A 19,313-nucleotide genomic window follows, 5' to 3' on the forward strand; every position below is an offset into this window, starting at 1 on the left:
AATAACTTGTTACAATATTAAATCATCTGAAATGTACAGGTCATCCTTCATGTTTAGGCCTAAGATTTATTATTTGTAAATATTTTAAAACTCTACCTTCCATGCGTACTTTTTCTGATATACCTTAAAGGAATTTGAGCTTCTATACCAGGATGATTTTTAAAAGAAAAAGAAAAAAAATGAAAGAAAAAAAAAAGATGACCAAAAACAACAAATTGGCCTGAAGTTATAATTTAATCAGGAAGTTGAAGTATAATCATAAAAAAAGGAAATAGCCATAAATATTTTACCCTACCTAATAATTAGGTTCAGTGCCTTTAAACATTTTTGTGTAATACTTTAAGAGATGAATTGTATGATTGGTTTTTGCAGGATCGCATTGTCTACAAGTTACTGTCCTCGATTCCAGCTTCTCTCTATTTCTCTGTTGATGCCAACTCTGGAGAGTTCTATGTTGTCGCCACAGTAGCACTGGACAGCACTATTAAATACATGGTATATTATATCTTATAATTAATTAATGAATAATCAGTGACCCCCGAGCACAAACATTTGATTGATTTTTATATCTGTTAAAGTTAAAAAAAATATTATTTACATTTCTTAATGTATTTTGAGGAAGGTTCTGCGTGAAGTATATTTTCATAAAGATGAAATGAAAATATATAATTCCAGTTTTTAGATTTAAGAAAGAAAAAAAAAAGATTGTTTTGTTTAACAGTACCACTAGAGCACATTGATTAATTAATCATCAGGTATTGGCTGTCAACATTTGAACAGAGGAAATCCGCTATATGTTTCCTAATGCAGCAAGGGATCTTTTATATGCACTTTCCCACAGACAGGATAGCACATACCACAGCCTTTGATATACCAGTTGTGGTGTACGGGCTGGAACGAGAAATAGCCCAATGGGCTCACCGATGGGGATCGATCCCAAACCGACTGCACATCAAGTGAGCACCTAACTACTGGACTATGTCCTGCCTCTATTTGGGAAAGAATGGCCAAGATCACTCTGGAACAAATTTTGGTTTAGCCAATTTTCACATCTTATTATGTAGAGTATTTCCTTAAAAATTATTAAAACATTATTAATTTAAGAAATATTTCATTAGCCAAAGACAAAATATTGTAACCACTTTGTATAAAAAATTAGCAGTTGGCTAATTTGACGGTGGGTTAGGTGAGCCTTGAAAGGTAGAAATATGAAAATCGAATGAAAGTGAAAATATTTGATTGTTTAATATAAGCAGTAAACAGTTAATAAGCTTTTTTTTTGTTATTACTATATTTGTAAATATACTCTTAAAAACAATTTTGCCAACATTTCAGATGACTGTTCAGGCCAAGGATACCCCAGTTGAAGGTGCGATGCCGCGGATGACAACCGTACGGGTTATAATTAATGTGCGGCGTAATGCCAACGCCCCTGTGTTCCCATCGGGTTTATTCAACATCACAATATCAGAGTATACAGATGTTCAGTCAGCCATTGCAGTTGTCAAGGCAACAGATGCTGATCCAAGAGATGTGAGTGAATTATATAATAATATATATATATATATATAAAATTGTGAAGTTCAAATGTGAAATACTGGTTGGAACGAGAAATAACCCAGTTGGCCCACCAATTGATTAATCCTAGATTGATCGTGCATCAGGCGAGTTCTTTACCACTAGACTACATCCAAACCCTGTTAGAGAAGAAACCTGCTGCCACCATATGAGCTGTTTCTACCAGTTGGCCGCAAAGGATCTAATATGTGCATCTCTCTTGCAAAGACTGCTTGTTCACCATAAACATGGATGTGTAGGACATTTGTTTATTTATTTTACTCGACTACTGAGTGTGTTATTTATTTTTTAATTTTATTATTTTTCAGAAACCAAGTGGCATCATTGTGTACAGTATTAAAGGAATCAGCTTCCCGCCTCAGTCTCGAAGACTACCCAACAACTTTGCGTTCTTTGTGATCAGTCCATCGACTGGAGAGATCTATCTCGCCCAAAAACTAATTGATTCGGCTGGCATTCCTAGTACTTTCTATGTGAGTAGGAAAATATGCCTTATGTGGCATGATATAATATTTTTACATGCTTTCATTAGAGAATTGTTTGAGCATGCCTGTTGTGGACAAAACATCTGACTTTGCCAGAGAGTTCAGACCAAGACAGATTTAAAACCGTTTCCTTTCGACTCGTTTAGTTTGATCAGTTCTCACTCTAACTTAGCAGTATTTCTAACTAGCAAGCTAGCCTTCTTATCTTTTCTGTTTTAATCCATTGCCCCATGCTGTTCTGTCTATGGGTAAGGCAGCAGTACAAAGGTATTGATCGGGTCTGCAATTATTGCTATAAAGACCCCAGGATCAGAAGGGCACAACATCTATTTTTGGACACAATAGGGTACAGTAGCAAATATCTTTCACTGCCTGAATCAACTAACCACGCTCCTAAATATTATTCACAGGCGGATTTCTAGTTTCCCCCAAATAAAATGAAAATACCTGAATCTGAAGAACATTGTTTATTCATATTTGCATTAATATCAAACAGCTATAAAGGGTTCCAAATGAATCACTACACATTTTTTACATAGATTACATCTAATATTCTGAGTAGAATGATGGAAATACATGATGAAAAGTTTTTAGGCCAGCTCATTTTAGCTAAACGTCTCAATAATTTTGCCCGAAAGCACTGTGTGTGGAGAAGGGAGAGTTGACCACCCATCTCGTACACTTATATTATGTATTGACTATGGTACTAAGATGAGATTTAAATCACTTTGCCGTTCTTGAATTGAGTAAATCCTGACATTGATGTTGTTCTCAGCTGGAGATCGAGGCCTCCGACAGCGCGGTTCCCCCGAAAACGTCCACGAAGACGCTGACGATATCAATAGTGAGAAACCAGAATGCCCCCCTCTTCACTTCCCCCACCTACTCGAGCAACATCGAGGACACCTCCGCCATCGGCCGCTCTCTCTTTGTGGTGACAGCCATAGATGCTGATGAAGATGTAGAGTGGAATAAAAAGGTACGTAACCACTAACCACTAACATCTAATCATTAACCCTCTGTCCTGGATAACTGTTATTTCTCAAATGCATGTGCGTATTTAAAAATATGAAAAATGCATTTTGTAGTATTAGAAACACCAGGATGATTAGAAACACTTTGGTTGTATGGAAATGGATTACCTAAACAATAAAATATAAGTAATGTTTGATTTCAGTGATCACAAACGGCTCTAATAGTGAAAAATATGCCTGAGTATTTAAAAACTAGGGTCTGTTCCTTTAACATACACGGGCTAGCACAAGCTATAAAATGGCTCATAGTGTACCTAAAAGCATCTATAATTAAAAACAATTCAGGAAAGCACCCGTTTTTCCCTATTTAGCAACATTCAGTTTATGGCAGTAGGCTTCTTCGGTCACCTAGACCAAGTGTTGCATAAATCGGACACTAAATAGTTATACTTAGTTTAAACTGTGATGAGGTATAATTAAACAGTTATTCCTATCCCTTGATCCTTACTTAACCATGTTTTTGTTTTAGACTCCGAATGCGTACATTGACTACATGATTGACCCAGCCTACCCCTCGGCTGTGAGATATTTTCATAACCATGTTTTTGTTTTAGACTCCGAATGCATACATTGACTACATGATTGACCCAGCCTACCCCTCGGCTGTGAGATATTTTTATAACCATGTTTTTGTTTTAGACTCCGAATGCGTACATTGACTACATGATTGACCCTGCCTACCCCTCGGCTGTGAGATATTTTGGAGTCACTAAGGAGGGCCTGGTCTACGTGAGGAACTCGCTTCTCACCGACAGGAAGGAGAGCTACTCTGTAAGTCATACTGCAAGAATCGGGGAATTCACACATTTTATTTTATCAGTATTCCGGATTTTATAGCCTTAGTCTTAGTTCTTTGATGAAATGCTCTCAAAAACACATTACTTTTGAAGACACTAAACAATTTTCCAGATGTTTTGTCCACTGTTTTTTTTCCAACTGAAGAATTAAGTTGTAAAAATTATAATGAACATGACTAATTACTGAGTTTTGATCTAGACTACATTATATACTGGTATTCAGATTTGATTTAACATACATTGTACATGTACATGTATGTGCAGTACACAACATACATATTTGTTTTCTCTATTTTAAAATATTAATGGAAAGAATATTAAAAGGGTATTTTCAGACAGTGTGTTTCTACATAATATAAATTATCTGGATATTCCAGTTATTTAATATTTATAAATTTGTGTAAATGGATTATTAATACACCTGTTTACAAAAATTATTTTATTTCTGGTATTTTACAAAATTGTATGCACCTATTTCATATGATGTTCCTGTTTATTTTATTTGTACTTCTACCATATCAGAGTTAACATTGTTTATTTGGTTTTTAGTTCTATGTTATCGCCATTGACAAGAGCTGGCAGCCACTAAGCAGTCGTGCACCCATCATCATCAATGTAAAGAAGATTGACGTCGGCATCCGAAAACTGGGATTTACTTCCCCTGTCTATTAGTAAGTTACAGTACTTTATTCATCGGTCGAGAATTAATGCAAAAATTATTTTGGTTACTTCTTTTTTTAGGTTTGTTTACAAAAAAAGAAGAAGAAGAAGAAAAAAAGAAGCTCAAATTTAATTGTCCCATAAAAATCTGCTTTTGTGACACAAATAATGCAATATGTTTGTTATTAATAGATTTATGGTATATGAATAAATGGATGCTGAGAAATTATATATCGTTTTCACTAAATAAGTTTATTTAAATCTTATTTTTATGGATTTAAATTGTCATTGACGAAATTACAAAATACAAATTAATGTACGGTTATTTATACATGATAAATACAATGGAAAACTGAGTTGAGAATCGGTATATTCAGTCAGCTTTTATTTTATTGCTTTTTGTTTTTTGGTTTGGCTAACAAACAAACAACAATGACAAACAATTGTAAGAAAAGAAATAATTTTTTCATACATTTTGATATCAAATTTGTCAAAATGCTGGCCATATTTTTTGTCCTGCTTTGACACGAAGTTAGTATTTAATTTTCAACGATGTTTTTACTGACAGTATGTTTGTTCTGCTTTCAGTATTTCTGTGGAGGAGAACACAGTGTTTGACCCTCGCCATGTGATACCAATTCTCGACCTAGACGTAGAAAACCAGAACATCGCTCAACGAGTCTCCTGCTCCATATTGCTCATCAACAGCAAAACACCTGACCACAGAGGTATGTCTAGCTGTCTTTTGTTTTTAAATAAACTGTTAACTCAGTATCCTTAAAATCTTGTAGAATAGTGGTGATCATTAATAAAGATTATAGTTTGTGTTGACTAAGAAAAGACATGTGTGCTTAACAGCATCTTAGTACATTTTGCCCATTGGGCTATTTCTTCACTCCAGCCAGTGCACCATGACTGGTATATCAAAGACCGTGGTATGTGTATATCCTGTCTGTGAGATGGTGCATATAAAAGATCCATTACTGCTAATCGAAAAGAGTAGACCATGAAGTGGCGACAGTGGGTTTCCTCTCTCAATATCTGTGTGGTCCTTAACCATATGTCTGATGCTAAATAACCATAAATAAAATATGTTGAGTGCGTCGTTAAATAAAACATTTCCTTCCTTCCTTGGTACATTTTAAAACCAAGTCATTTCATGTTTAATTATAGCAGCAGGAGGAATTTTGGGATGTTGTAGGAGTGAAATTCTCTGGGATATATTGTCGATGTGAACTCAAAATTCTTTTCTGCAGTTATCCAGAATAATGAATTTTAGCCCTACCTGAAAGCTCCATTCTGTCCTTGGTTTGCAGTGTTCTGTCCACATTTCTTTGTAATATTATAAAACGGTACACCTGCAGGGCTTGAACTTAATGACGGCACTGACGACAATTGCCATCGTTAAGATATAAAGTGCCGTAGCTAGAGAGCATCACCAACCGATGGTACATGGTGTAGATTATTTGCCAATATTTAACATTTGCACAATTGAAATATGTCTACATACAGCAAAATAACCATTCAGTCATGTTTACTTGCCACAAAAGTAACTTTTAAAAACAATTGCCATAGGCAGGCTCAAAATTGCTGTTGGTTTGCCATTTCAGCCACAGCAGTTCTTTTAAAAGTTGTTGTGTAAGACAAATTCTTAAGATTGAGCCCTGCACCTGTCTGGTCTCTTGTTTTGAAATAGTTTAGTTTGTTCATATCTTTGTGTCACATTAATATAAAAAGTAACATGTATTGTATTTTCTAAATTTGCAGCTATCTTCAATGTGAGGAGCACATCGGATGGCAAGAACTGTCAGCTCTACTTGATCAGCAACATGGACCGTGAACAGGGCAACCGCTACAACATCACCATCGGTGTCCGACACCATTCGCACGTCACCAAGAGACAGGTGGCATCAGGTACATACACAATATTGTGTATTATTGTTTTATTACATCACTATCGGCATCAGACACCAGTCACATGTCACCAAGAGATAGGTCACATCAGATATATGTACATACACAATATTGTATATTATGTTTTATCCTATAACTTACCCATAATATCCATGTCATAAACCTGTTTGATATTTTTGTTTATTATATAACATTTAGTGAAATATCTTAAAATAGCAGTGACATAACAGTGTTATCAGTCACTCAGTGACATCCAATAGCTGACGACTAATAATTCAATGTACTTTAGTGGTGTCGTTAAACAAAACAAACTTAAACTCATTATTGATTTGAATTTTGTGTTTCAAATTTTGTGTTTCAGTGTTCAACACTTGGCAGGTTACGTACGTCATTATGAGTGTTAACGACGTGAACGACAATGCTCCCCAGTTTACCTACCCTCGGTATCCTAGTAACATCCAGGCCCTGCACACCTACATATCGGCCATCAGCATAGACACACCTCCCAACTCGATCGTCGGAGAAATCATGGTATGTGGTTTTTATTTTAATACGGTGTTATCATCTCTATCAAAAGTTGGGTGCACCTCGAACTTTGACCCAGCCAGAAGTTATTTGGTTTAGTACTACCTTAAGGACCCCACAAAGGATTTAGGTGGGTTTTTTTTTGTCCATGGTTGTTTTCAGTCCTGATGTATTGACATAAGATTACTCTACTCTTGTTTTATCTATAAAAATGTTTTTAAATTATTATTTGTTTTTTAAATATAAAACTTATCTCATTTCTGTATATTTATAAATGTTATAATTTATGTTATAAATTGTGCAGTGACAGGTTATTTTTTTATTTTATGTTTGAAACAAATCTCAATTTTAAAAATAATTTCCCATAGCAGTATAATTATATTCCTTCTATAATGCTGCTTTAAACTCCATTCAAAAAGCATTTGACATTTAAATATCTATGTTTGCATGACAGGAGTCTAAATAGAAATTTTATTTTACATGCAATGCGTATATTACAGGCATTGGATCCTGATTTTGGTGAGAATGGAACTGTGTCGTATTCCCTGCAGCGATCGTCGGTACTTACACACGAGATGCCCTTCTACGTGAACACCGATGGCGACATCCTGTCCACTGCTGACTTCTCCCATGAGAAAACCGCTCCTCGTCAGTTCGTCTTCACAGCCGTCGCGCATGACAACTCCTACATTGCGGTGCAGACCACTAAAACAAACTACTATGTGAGTAAAGGCGTTACGTTTTTCTGCCTTGTTTTTATCTGCTTAATTTTTTTTTCAGCTTCTGTAGGGCTTTTTCGTGTGTGTGTTTTGGGGAAGGGGGGGGGGGGGGTGTTAAAGTTTTTTTCAGGAAAGTGAAATGTTTGCATGAATATCATTTAAATTATGAATCTTTATTGTTGTTTTACAGTGTAATGTACAGTATATATATATTTTTTTTCTTCTGGAAATTGAAAGTGATCCAAAAACTGTTCCAATCTTCATTCTTGATGAAAAGCTGACTCTTACTTTTCCAAGACTCTGCAGTCATAAGCGTACGAGATAGGGGGGTGGGAGTGGGCAGCAATTAGCCCCCTAGTGCTGGAGCAAAACCTCAAATTCGTGTAAAAATTATACAGATATGTACAAAATGTGCTAACCTGAAACATTTTTACTGTATATTTCCATCATTCTACCCTCAAGTTGTAATCCATGTAAAAATGCATAGCGATTCGTTTGCAACTCTATATAGCTGTTTGGTAGTAATCCTAATATGAACAAATGTTGTTATCCAGATTCAGGTTTTTTTTTTTAATTAGGGCAAAAACCAGCCTGCCCTTCTACAAAAATGGGAGCCCATACGCCTATGCCTGCAGTGTTTTTCCAGATCTTTTTCTCCTGTATTATTTTCATCTTTGCATACTAACTTTAACATAAGGTTTTGTTTGATCTCCAGGTGAACCTGATAGAGAACCGGAACCGGTTCATCTTGGTGGTGATGAAGAGCTCCGCAGAGGAGGTGATACCGAAACTGGAACACTACCGCCGCGGTCTACAGAATGTCACCGGTCGCGTCGTCCTCGTGGAGATCGTGCGAGCCAGGCAGCATCTTGTGGGCAAAATACTCGACTACGATCCCACCAGGTCCGTCTTTTACTCACTTCTGTTGTCTGTTTATATTAGGTCTCCAAGTGCCTAGTGGTGGGAGACCTATTGTAGTTGTGTGAATTATTCCAGCAAACTCTTTGATTGTAAAAAGTATTACTGATTGACAATCTTACAAAATGTCCATAAATGCATATTAATTTTATTAATGTTAATCTACATTATTGTTTGATTGAATTTTTGTTTTTTTCAGTACTGATGTGGTATTTGTTGTTGTTAACAGTCAAACCTTCTACCTAGAAGATAATTCCGACAACAATATGTAAGTGATGTAATTATAATAATAATAATAATAATAATTAAAAAAATATATAATTATTTATTTTTCTCCAGATTGTAGAAAGAAGTCTTAACACATTTTTGTGACATTTTATTGCAAGGGTTAATCTTTTGAATTTAATCATTTCATTGCAAGGGTTAATCTTTTGAATTTAATCATTTCATTGCAAGGGTTAATCTTTTGAATTTAATCATTTCATTGCAAGGGTTAATCTTTTGAATTTAAACATTTCATTGTAAGGGTTAATCTTTTGAATTTAATCATTTCATTGCAAGGGTTAATCTTTTGAATTTAATCATTTCATTACAAGGGTTAATCTTTTGAATTTAATCATTTAGCTTTTGACAAAATGATAGCATTGTAATATATGTTGTTGGCATATTCTTACTGTTTAAAGGTTGACACTGTTGTTTGTAACAGTTCTCTTTTATCCAGATTAATGTGTGCATTTACTTGGTGTTGTTACTTTTGTTACTTATCCAAATTAATAAAAAAAATAAAAGAGTTTACATTACATGGAACTATATATTGTTTCTCTTACAAATATAGATCACCATATATCACATTCATGTAAATTAGTTTATGTTTATTATATTTTGCAATTTTAATATTGTTTCTACATCATTTGTTTTATATTTTATATCCTACATTGTAAAATATTGTTAAAATCTGCTTTGTCATGCCATTTTAACATGACTCTTCATTAACCCTATTCTCTATCTTTTTATCTTATAGCGTGACTTCAACATCGTATCAATCCCAGCAGTTCCTCCTGCAAGTCCGACAGTCACTCGTTTCTCTGAACGCTGTTATCGACAAGATCCGTGTTCCATTCGACCCGCTGTCAATGGAGGGCAGTTCCACGAGACTGGGCGGTGGGGGCGGCGTGACGGTTCGACTCACCAAGTCATACGTGTGGTGGTTACACAACCCGTGGGCAGCGCTGGTCTCTCTGGCCTGTATCATAATCCTTCTCGCCATCGTGGCCATCATCATACTCCTACACACCTGGGCACGGTGAGTTGTCAACATCATCTTTTGAGAATTGAAAATCTGTGGGACCCATTTATCGGTTACGCAGAAATAAATCTATGTAACCCATTTCCTTGTTGCGTATCCCATTATATCCATGTAAATGGTGCTGGAAATTTTGTACGAACAAAAAATAGGTTTACGCAAAATTAGATTTGCGCGAGCAACATGCAAACGAAACGACTGTTCTCGCAATTTTCAGATGTCTGTTATCTTGTAAAAAGGTAATAAAAATGTTGAATTTTGTATTAGTTTTTAATTGCAACCTGTTTTACAGACCATATTCTGTTTCTGTTATCTTTGGCATACATTTATACTACTTATGTTCACTAGGGATGTACCAAATATATATCGTAATAAGCAGTTTGTGCATGTGTTAAATTTGTGCAATATGTGATGAATGAGACTATGATGTCTGGATGTTTCATACATTGCCATAGTAATGTCTACATTTAGATGTATGTCATTCACTGAACACAATAAATGCAGCTGCTTTATTTGACTCTAGCGAAAGTTGAATAGTATAATTGCATGTATGTGCTGAAAGCTGCAATCTCAAAGGTATTTTAAATAATGAATATTTAGAAAAAACATTCTGTGGCATGCAGTTTTAATGCTCGAAACTAGTGGTATATGAGCATGTAAAATATATTGGACTTAGCATGCAGTTCTTTGATTTCATGTAAATGCTGTTTGCAGTCTAGTTCATAATTATAATATATGCAGTTTTAATGAATTCATACCTCATAGCTTCCTGATTTTCAATGATCGTTTGGTTATAGTGATTTTAATGTAATTCTAAATTCCACTTAGTTGTCTTTTAACCTTTGTTTTGTTTTTTCCCAATTCAAATACAGGATGTACCTTTTGATTAGTGACTTTAATATAATTTGGTTTTTATCTACTTCAGATATAGAATGTACCTGCATCGATTCGCTGTGTTTCATACCAGCCTAGCAAGTCCTGATTTCACCGAACCTCCGAGTTTCCTGCGAGAATATGAAACACAGGTAGCATCCATGGATCCAGACTATGATAATGTAGATTAAATTTCGTTCTTTTTCACCTTTTGCTTGCACAAAAAACTAATAATTCAGTTTTGACTGATGTTTGAAATAAAGTTACATATAGATAAAACATAGCAGATAAAGTTGGCGTCAAAAAGCATGATGGATTCATAGCCGATGATAATAAAAGTATAAAACTATAAAGTCCAGACATTATGTGCTGTTTGTATGGGTGAGATGTCAAGTGAGTCTTAAGTCTACACTTGGACAGAGCTCAACAAAAAGTATCTTCTGAAAATTAGGACAAAAAAAAACAACTCTATTTTTGACATATTAATGAATATAGATTAAAGCTGATCCTCCTAATACTAAGTACTATTTTGAAGTCTATAGATAACCCCAGACATCAGACTGCTTTTACAAAATATTTTTTCTCTCTGATCCTCTATACAAATGGTGATTCTTTGTACAGCCAAACCGGCCTTGGTGGAGTCTTTGTTAAGCCATCAGACATAAGGCTGGTAGGTACTGGGTTCACAGCCCGGTACCAGCTCCCACCCAGAGCAAGTTTTAATGACTCAATGGGTAGGTGTAAGGCCACTACACCCTCTTCTCTCTCACTAACCAGTAACAACTAACCCACTATCCTGGACAGACAGTCCAGATAGCTGCGGTGTGTGCCCAGGACAGCGTGCTTGAACCTTAATTGGATATGAGCACTAAAATAATTTGAAATGAAATGAAATGTACAGCCAAACCATGACATGAGTACAGTAGATATTTGCTTCATTTGCACCTCTCTGGCAGTTCATTGCTTTTGTGAAACTCATTTCAGTGATTGAAAATGATGTACTATAACAGACCTCACTGTGAAAACAAAATTGAGGAGAGTGTATAATTGCTCCACTCACTTAAATTATGGGAAGACATTTCCGATATTATCATATTACCATATTGATACTATTTAAATTCATATGCCATATATAAAATGACTCTCCTTGAAATAGTCTCAGGGGAGTGATGGGGAGAGAGAGATAACTCCCCTTAAACGGCGATGTCTGGATATATACTCACTTGTGTTTTGTGTCTAATGTACTAATAGTTATACACCTCTTGCAGCACGACTAATGGTTGTTTTAATAGTATGTTATCTGGACAAAGATTGTTACACTGAAATACAAACAACACTGAATGATGCAGTACACCAGTGTAAAATTAATTTATTATAACACACATAATGAAATACATACATTGGGAATTTTTACCATAGAAATTGGGGATTTTCAGTGCCATTTTCTTTTGGGAAGATGTCTCTCGTTGAACCCACAGAATGCCTGGATAAATCCCTGAACATGTATTCAAACCTGCTGCATCAAGTAATTTGTTTTTAACGGCATGGTGACTCGGTAAATGGTGGTGTTTTCACCTTGATGACCATTGTTGATTTTTGTCTCCTGACCTTTATTGTAGTACTATGGTATGCTTAGCAGTGGTAATAACAAAATGTTGAACAGTACTAACTTTCATACAGTATAATTATTTTGTTTATTAAATAAGAAAGATACAATGTTTTATTTATGAAACAAATGTTTTATTATTTGCTTTTTCTTTGAAACTTGGTAAACACTAGATTGAAACAAAATATTACCAAACTGGGTATTTTGGAGTATTGACATGCATCACATTATTTTACATAAAGAGTAACATAAAACCTCAGTTAATTAAGTGTAACATTTATTACATATCTTGACATATATTGACTTTATTAATATGTTATTTTACACTGAATGTTTCTGTGATAAAGCACTTATATTACTGATACATGAATTGTGCAATGATTGTAAAATCTATATCAAGTAAGAGTGCTGATATTTGATCTGTGCAAAGGTGGTAAAATCTATATCAAGTAAGATTTCTGATATATAAAATGTGTAAACATGATAAAATCTATATCAAGTAAGATTTCTGATATATGAAGTGTGTAAACATGATAAAATCTATATCAAGTAAGAGTGCTGATATATGAAGTGTGTAAACATGATAAAATCTATATCAAGTAAGAGTGCTGATATATGAAGCGTGTAAACATGATAAAATCTATATCAAGTAAGAGTAACTAACCCTAACCCTTAACTAGGAGTGCTGATATTTGAAGTGTGTAAAGATGATACAATCTATATTAACTGGGAGTGCTGATACATGAAGTTACAAAAACTCTGTAACATAGGACTGAATGGATGTTTAATGACACCCAAGCACAAAGAATACACCAGCTAATGAGTGTCAAACAAAGGTTTAACATATGAAAGAAATGATTGTTAACTTAGAGTGCTGTTTGTTACAGAGTCTGAACATGTATGTTCCACCAGACGAGACGGTGCAGGAGCTGGGAGAGATCAACATGAACTTTGAGGGCGATCTCGGGCCTCCCCCGCTGTCTAACAGTGGACCAGCTCACGGCAGCGCTGTCATCAGGAACCCAATCTACCAAGGGTAGGTGCTCCATATAGCGCGCCTGTAGGTCTTCTGTAGCTGATTTGTAAAGGCAAGGCCTCCTGGCTAAAGGCAGAGACACATGGATTACAGTATTTGAAGTATAGATAGAGAATAACTAGTTAATGATGTAGAATATTGGTGGTGACCTGTGAAGGCCTGGACAGGATAAAGCCGATATCCTACATCATGAACTAGCTATCATCTTTATCCTGCAGACCATAAAAATTAAGGGGGAAAACTATTATATTTGTTATTCAGCTGCACTGTAAGATGAACTATAGGTCAAATGAGTAATTTTGTAATGTAGTTATCCATGTGACGAGTGACGTCAAAAGTGATAATCTGCTAGTATACGTTTATAACTTTGCTTTAATCGGTCATCGTAAATTGGCCGATAGAAACAGTGGTTGCAGGATAAACATTCTGTTCATCTAACACTTGTTACCATAAGCTGGTTAAAAAAGTATTATTTATTTATATTCACAAATATCAGTAACAAGTGAGATGTTATGACTAGATGTAACTGTTTGAATAAGAACCAAAAGTTAAGAAAAATTGTTTCACGACACCACTAGAGCACACTGATTTATTAATCATGGGCTATTGGATGTTAAACAGTTGGTAATTTTAACACATAGTTTTAGAGAGGAAACCCACTGAAACTCAAAAAAGTTAATTCAAATCAATAATGAGTTTAAGTTTGTTTTGTTTAATGACACCACTAGAGCACATTGATTTATTAATCATCGGCTATTGGATGTCAAACAGTTGGTAATTTTAACACACAGTTTTAGAGAGGAAACCCACTGAAACTCAAAAAAGTTAATTCAAATCAATAATGAGTTTAAGTTTGTTTTGTTTAATGACACCACTAGAGCACATTGATTTATTAATCATCGGCTATTGGATGTCAAACAGTTGGTAATTTTAACACACAGTTTTAGAGAGGAAACCCGCTACATTTTTCCATTAGCACTCAGGGATCTTTTATATGCACCATCCCACACCCAGGATAGCACATACCTCAGCTTTTGATATACCAGTCATGGTGCACTGGCTGGAATGAGAAATAGCCCAATGGGCGATTTACCACTGGGCTATGTCACACCTGAATAAGGACCGGGTCATAGTCCAATGGTAAAGTGCTTACCTGATTGTCACGGGGATTCTATAATACCCGTAACTGAATGAAACACGATTGTCCAAATATCTCTCCTAACTGTATATCTATTAGATCTCTCTGTAACAGGCAGTTATACCCGCTGGCTCGTCTAGGTATGATCAGAGATAAGATCTTATATAAAGTATATATTATTATAGCACGTTTAGTTCACTAGAAAACACAACAAAAACACAATACACTTTGGAATCTGTATTAACCTACGCTGACAAATGTACTGCCGCAGTAGTTAATTAACAACAAATAATAACAACCCAGAACTGATCACTTACCGTATTTGACCGGAAATTAGCCCAGGGGGCCAAGACAACTCATTGTAAGCTTAGCATGGGGTGGGCTTATTCCCAGACAAGGGGCCAGTTTTGTTGAAAAAAACACAAAAAAAGTAATAATTAAAATAAATAATAATTAAATGAACTAGGAAGAAAATGAAAAACGTCCAGTAGCACATCTATTAATTAGTGTTCCATTTGTTATTAATAAATAATAGTTTATTAATTAAAAATTTTTTTTTACTAGTATCTAATTATCAGAAACGCACCTTCTATGTTACAATTACTTACCAGTGCTGTTTATTTACATTCAAAATTTAATGCTGAGAAGACTTAAAACAACAAACTCAATAGTGTATACACACGTTTCTGACAGGCAGCCAGCTTACACTACAAGAATTGTCAATCTAGGCCATTGTTCTAGCCAATCAGAATAAGGTATTTGCCTAATTAGCATTAACTGCGGACACAGTGTGGTGGTAAAAAATAGACATTGGTTTTTAGTTCAGACTTGGGTTTGGGTACTTCAAAGAAATACTGCAGGCATGAAATTGAAAACAATGTTACACACTGTTACTGTTAGACTACTAAATCTCACTGGTGGTAAAATATTGTGTTACATTTGTGTGTTTAATTATTTGCAGGAGGTATGACCCCTTTTAAATGAACTTTGAGCAAACTTGCAGTTTTGTGTTATTTATAAGGTGACGAAGTTGGGGGTGGGCTTATTTACGAATGAGGGCCTAATTTCTTAAATGCTATCAAAATGGACGGGGGCTTATTCAAAGACATGGGCTAATTTCCGGTCAAATACGGTAATTAGTTAATCTCTAGGTGTCTAGCTTCCAGGAGAACTTAATTAATAAAGGAATTACAACTCTATTCCTAGCTGGTTAATTTTTAATTAACCCTTACTACTCGTTCAGTAACGTGTGATAATTGAGAAACGCTTCCAGGAGAACTTAATTAATAAAGGAATTACAACTCTATTCCTAACTGGTTAATTTTTAATTAACCCTTAACTACTCATTCAGTAACCTTGTAACACAGAATTAATACTGGTACCTATCACAATAAAGACAATAACCTACAGTTTACCTAGGTCCTCTAGGATGACTGGTTAAGCTTTTTATAATTATTTAGGACAGTGAGCCTACAGATTACTGCGTCAGATGACCGGCAGCACCGTCTAAATAATATTGGTATAATACAGTATTAAAATATTTAAAGTCACATCAGTCACATCAAGGTTATACACAGAGCAGAAAATATATAATTACCAGTCCGGACGGACTAACGTTCCCCCTGGACGCCTTCCAATATGTTTCTCCCTGATATCTCTAAAATCCTAGCTATTTATTCAAAACTCTGAATATCGCCTGGGGGTACAAGGCGGTACCTCACGTATCATGTGGATTTTCCACAGACACCATGCCGGCATATTTTTCTTAGATCGCCCAGACTGGCTGTCGCCATTCCGCGAGCAATCCCCTGGTCATAAACAGCACTAGCGGAGTTATTAAGTAACTACTGGCCACATGGCCTCCACACCTGCGCTAGGTGTGTATTAGAAAAGCTTGACGACCGTCGCGCAAAGGTATCACGTAACAAGTTGCCCACCTGAGCTAAGTGCATTTGGAACTGCACACGGCCCTCTAAAACAATTAATATCGCCACAGGCGAAAACAAAATTAAGAGCATGTTCCGTCACACTGATGCACGATTGATCTAAGGTTCCATCCTCTAGCTGCATAGGCCTATTGGGCTATTTCTTGTTTCAACCAATGCTCCACATCTGCTGTAACAAAGGCTGTGGTATGTACTATCCTGTCTGTGGAATGGATTATGTAAAAGATCCCTTGATGTTAATTGAAAAGAATAGCCCATGGAGTCATGGCAGCAGATTCCCTATCTCGTTATCCGTGTTGTCTGTTGCCATTTAACAATAAAGAGAAATCTTTCTTTGATGATTACAATTAGGTTGACTTCTGTAGTATTTAAATAACCAATTGCTTTGGAGTTTCTTATTATATTTAGTACTAACAACTGTTCAAGATGTATAGTCCCATTTGTATAACAGCAACACGAGATGGTGCTCTAGCTGACATGAAAGTGGCTAACTAAAAACAATTTGTGGTCGACTCGTGTTCATTTTTTGTAAGGTACATGTTAAGGGAGAGCACTCCTTAAAACTATTAGTCACGTGACCCTCTCAATAGTGTTGTATTTTTCACAGAATATTTTCCGATGTAGAAATTGTATTGGACTGCATGGAATAATTAATGGTGGTGTGTAACCTTAAAAACCCAAAACACCCCCACATCACACACCCAAAACCCAACCAAACAAATCTATTACAGGTATGTTAATGTGTGTTTAGTTTTAAACATTTATTTAGTAAAGCACTTCAGTTTCTTTTCTAAGTTATTGGCTTACCAACTTGTTTGTGTGCTTGGCCATCATAATAAAAATTATTGCCAGCTGTATTAGATGTAACCCAAATATGGATATTTTTTTCTTTTATAATGATACCGAATAAATCTAGTAAACATCTTTAAATATTGCCCATCAGGGTTTTAGTAATAATATCCTATCCTATTTGCTCTTGGCTATACTTGGCTATACACAAATGCTGGATCAGCAGAGATAAAAAAACAAACAAAAAACAACTTTTAGTTTTATTCTGGTCTGTATGCAGTTTAAAAAAAAATCTTAATAATTTTTCTTCAACAGAAAATAAGCTCATAGCTATTATGTAGATGAAAAAAGACAGTTATTGTTTTGTTAGCTGTCAGTGTGAGACGAGTCTCATCACAGGTTTGCCTTATGTTGGTGGAAGACTTCGTTAGAGTACTCGTGGTCACATCTGCTTCTTTGTTCTCTTCCAGGGAACTCAGCCACTCATTGGTGCACGAAGAAGGAACAACCATGCTCTAGAGGGATTCAAACAACCATTCTCTAGAGGGATTCAAACAACCACACTCTAGAATCCTGAAAATAAAGACTTAAAAAAAATTGCAGATGTGATAAAGTTGATCCTGTGGAAAATTAATAAGCAGGCACCTGTGCAGGGGTAGTGTTTTTTTGGTGGTTGAAACCCTCCTCCACCGCCCAACCCACCCCGCTCAAGCAAATTTTCTCCTTTTTTTTTCCAATACATTTTCCAGAGAAGCATGTCTCAACCTTCCTATATATAAACTTCGACCTTCCTATAAACTTTGCTAGTGCCTCAGTCTAGACCCCCCCCCCCCTCGTTAAAATTCCTGCACATGTACCTGATAAGCATGAGATTTGTGAACATGTTCTGGTTTAGACAGTGTGTTACACTGGACAAGTTTTAGTGTTATGAACTAATTTGGTTCAAACAGTTATTTATTGAAACAAATTCTAATATATTCTTCACGTTTTACTTCAACTTTTAACAAATATGTATATTGTATGTACCATTTGTATTTAACAAATTATTTATTTTTATTATTAAAGTTTACATTTTTTAATATTTTAAATAAAAAGATATTTTTAGACTAATACTTGGTTTTAGTTATTTATTTGTGACTTTCATGATGTTTTAGTTATTTTTGACAGAGTTATGGCCCTTGAACTTAGGAGATATGAAAAATATTTTTCCAGATCTTTTTTTTTTTTTTGTAATGCCTCAAGATATTAAGCTGAAATTTTGTGTATAGCTTTATCATGTTCTGTTACAGATCAAGTTTGACTTTCATGGTGATTTACCCATTTTTCATAGAGTAATGGATGATGATGATAACTAGTTTAACGTGCCCATATACCACTAGGGTTTCGAACATGCCTATCCCGAGTCCGACCTCCGATAAGATCGGTGGCCTGACTCGAGATGGATGGAGGGGAGAGGGGTGTTGAAAATAGGCAGAATTTTGAAAATAGCAATTAGTAAAAAAGTTAATAGAATAAAAAAAAAAAAAAAAAAAAAAAGGTTACAAGCCAAAAATAAAAAGAATTGACTGCTCGGCCGAATATTTATATAATTTGGAGCATTTTAGAAGGACAGTCCAAAATTAAATAAGAGAAAGAAGAGAGGATCGGACTATTTAATAATATCAAAAAAAGAAGTAATTTTGACATAACATTTTGAACGCAGATCTAAAAGTCCGATCGATATGTCCACGCGAGTGGCCTCGTTAAGGCCGTTTGGGTGCACAGCTTAAAGGGACGAGATGGGTTGCATCCTGTCAAGAAAATCCCTAGATTGACAGTCGATAGACATTGAAGGTGTAGTGCTGTGCTGAAATACAGATCTTGAGAAGTCGGATCCGTCTGAACGAGAGAGTATCAAACTAGGGTATAGTCCAGTCGTCATGGGTTGGTAAAGTGGTGCGGACGGGCCCGACTCCGGAGGATACGAGATGGTATCACTGTAAAGCAAGGTAA

The 19,313-nt window shown here is 35.5% G+C and overlaps 1 protein-coding gene across 1 annotated transcript in view; it reads left to right on the forward strand.

Moving 5' to 3' along the window:
* Window positions 1-18,425, forward strand: part of LOC121379466 (protocadherin Fat 4-like) — a 70,556-nt gene extending 52,131 nt beyond the window's left edge. Inside the window, exons 59-74 of the mRNA XM_041508109.1 lie at window positions 373-495; window positions 1,336-1,533; window positions 1,887-2,051; window positions 2,839-3,042; window positions 3,737-3,868; window positions 4,444-4,565; window positions 5,143-5,282; window positions 6,322-6,468; window positions 6,830-6,999; window positions 7,494-7,715; window positions 8,428-8,615; window positions 8,830-8,898; window positions 9,652-9,933; window positions 10,859-10,958; window positions 13,300-13,448; window positions 17,792-18,425. Coding sequence (XP_041364043.1) covers window positions 373-495; window positions 1,336-1,533; window positions 1,887-2,051; window positions 2,839-3,042; window positions 3,737-3,868; window positions 4,444-4,565; window positions 5,143-5,282; window positions 6,322-6,468; window positions 6,830-6,999; window positions 7,494-7,715; window positions 8,428-8,615; window positions 8,830-8,898; window positions 9,652-9,933; window positions 10,859-10,958; window positions 13,300-13,448; window positions 17,792-17,840 — 2,460 coding nt within the window. The 3' untranslated portion in view covers window positions 17,841-18,425. The remainder of the gene's footprint in view (window positions 1-372; window positions 496-1,335; window positions 1,534-1,886; window positions 2,052-2,838; window positions 3,043-3,736; window positions 3,869-4,443; window positions 4,566-5,142; window positions 5,283-6,321; window positions 6,469-6,829; window positions 7,000-7,493; window positions 7,716-8,427; window positions 8,616-8,829; window positions 8,899-9,651; window positions 9,934-10,858; window positions 10,959-13,299; window positions 13,449-17,791) is intronic.
* Window positions 18,426-19,313: the final 888 nt, after the last annotated feature.

Source organism: Gigantopelta aegis, chromosome 8 (genome assembly GCF_016097555.1).
Source record: "Gigantopelta aegis isolate Gae_Host chromosome 8, Gae_host_genome, whole genome shotgun sequence".
In the NCBI taxonomy this organism is placed as follows: Eukaryota; Metazoa; Mollusca; class Gastropoda; order Neomphalida; family Peltospiridae; genus Gigantopelta; species Gigantopelta aegis.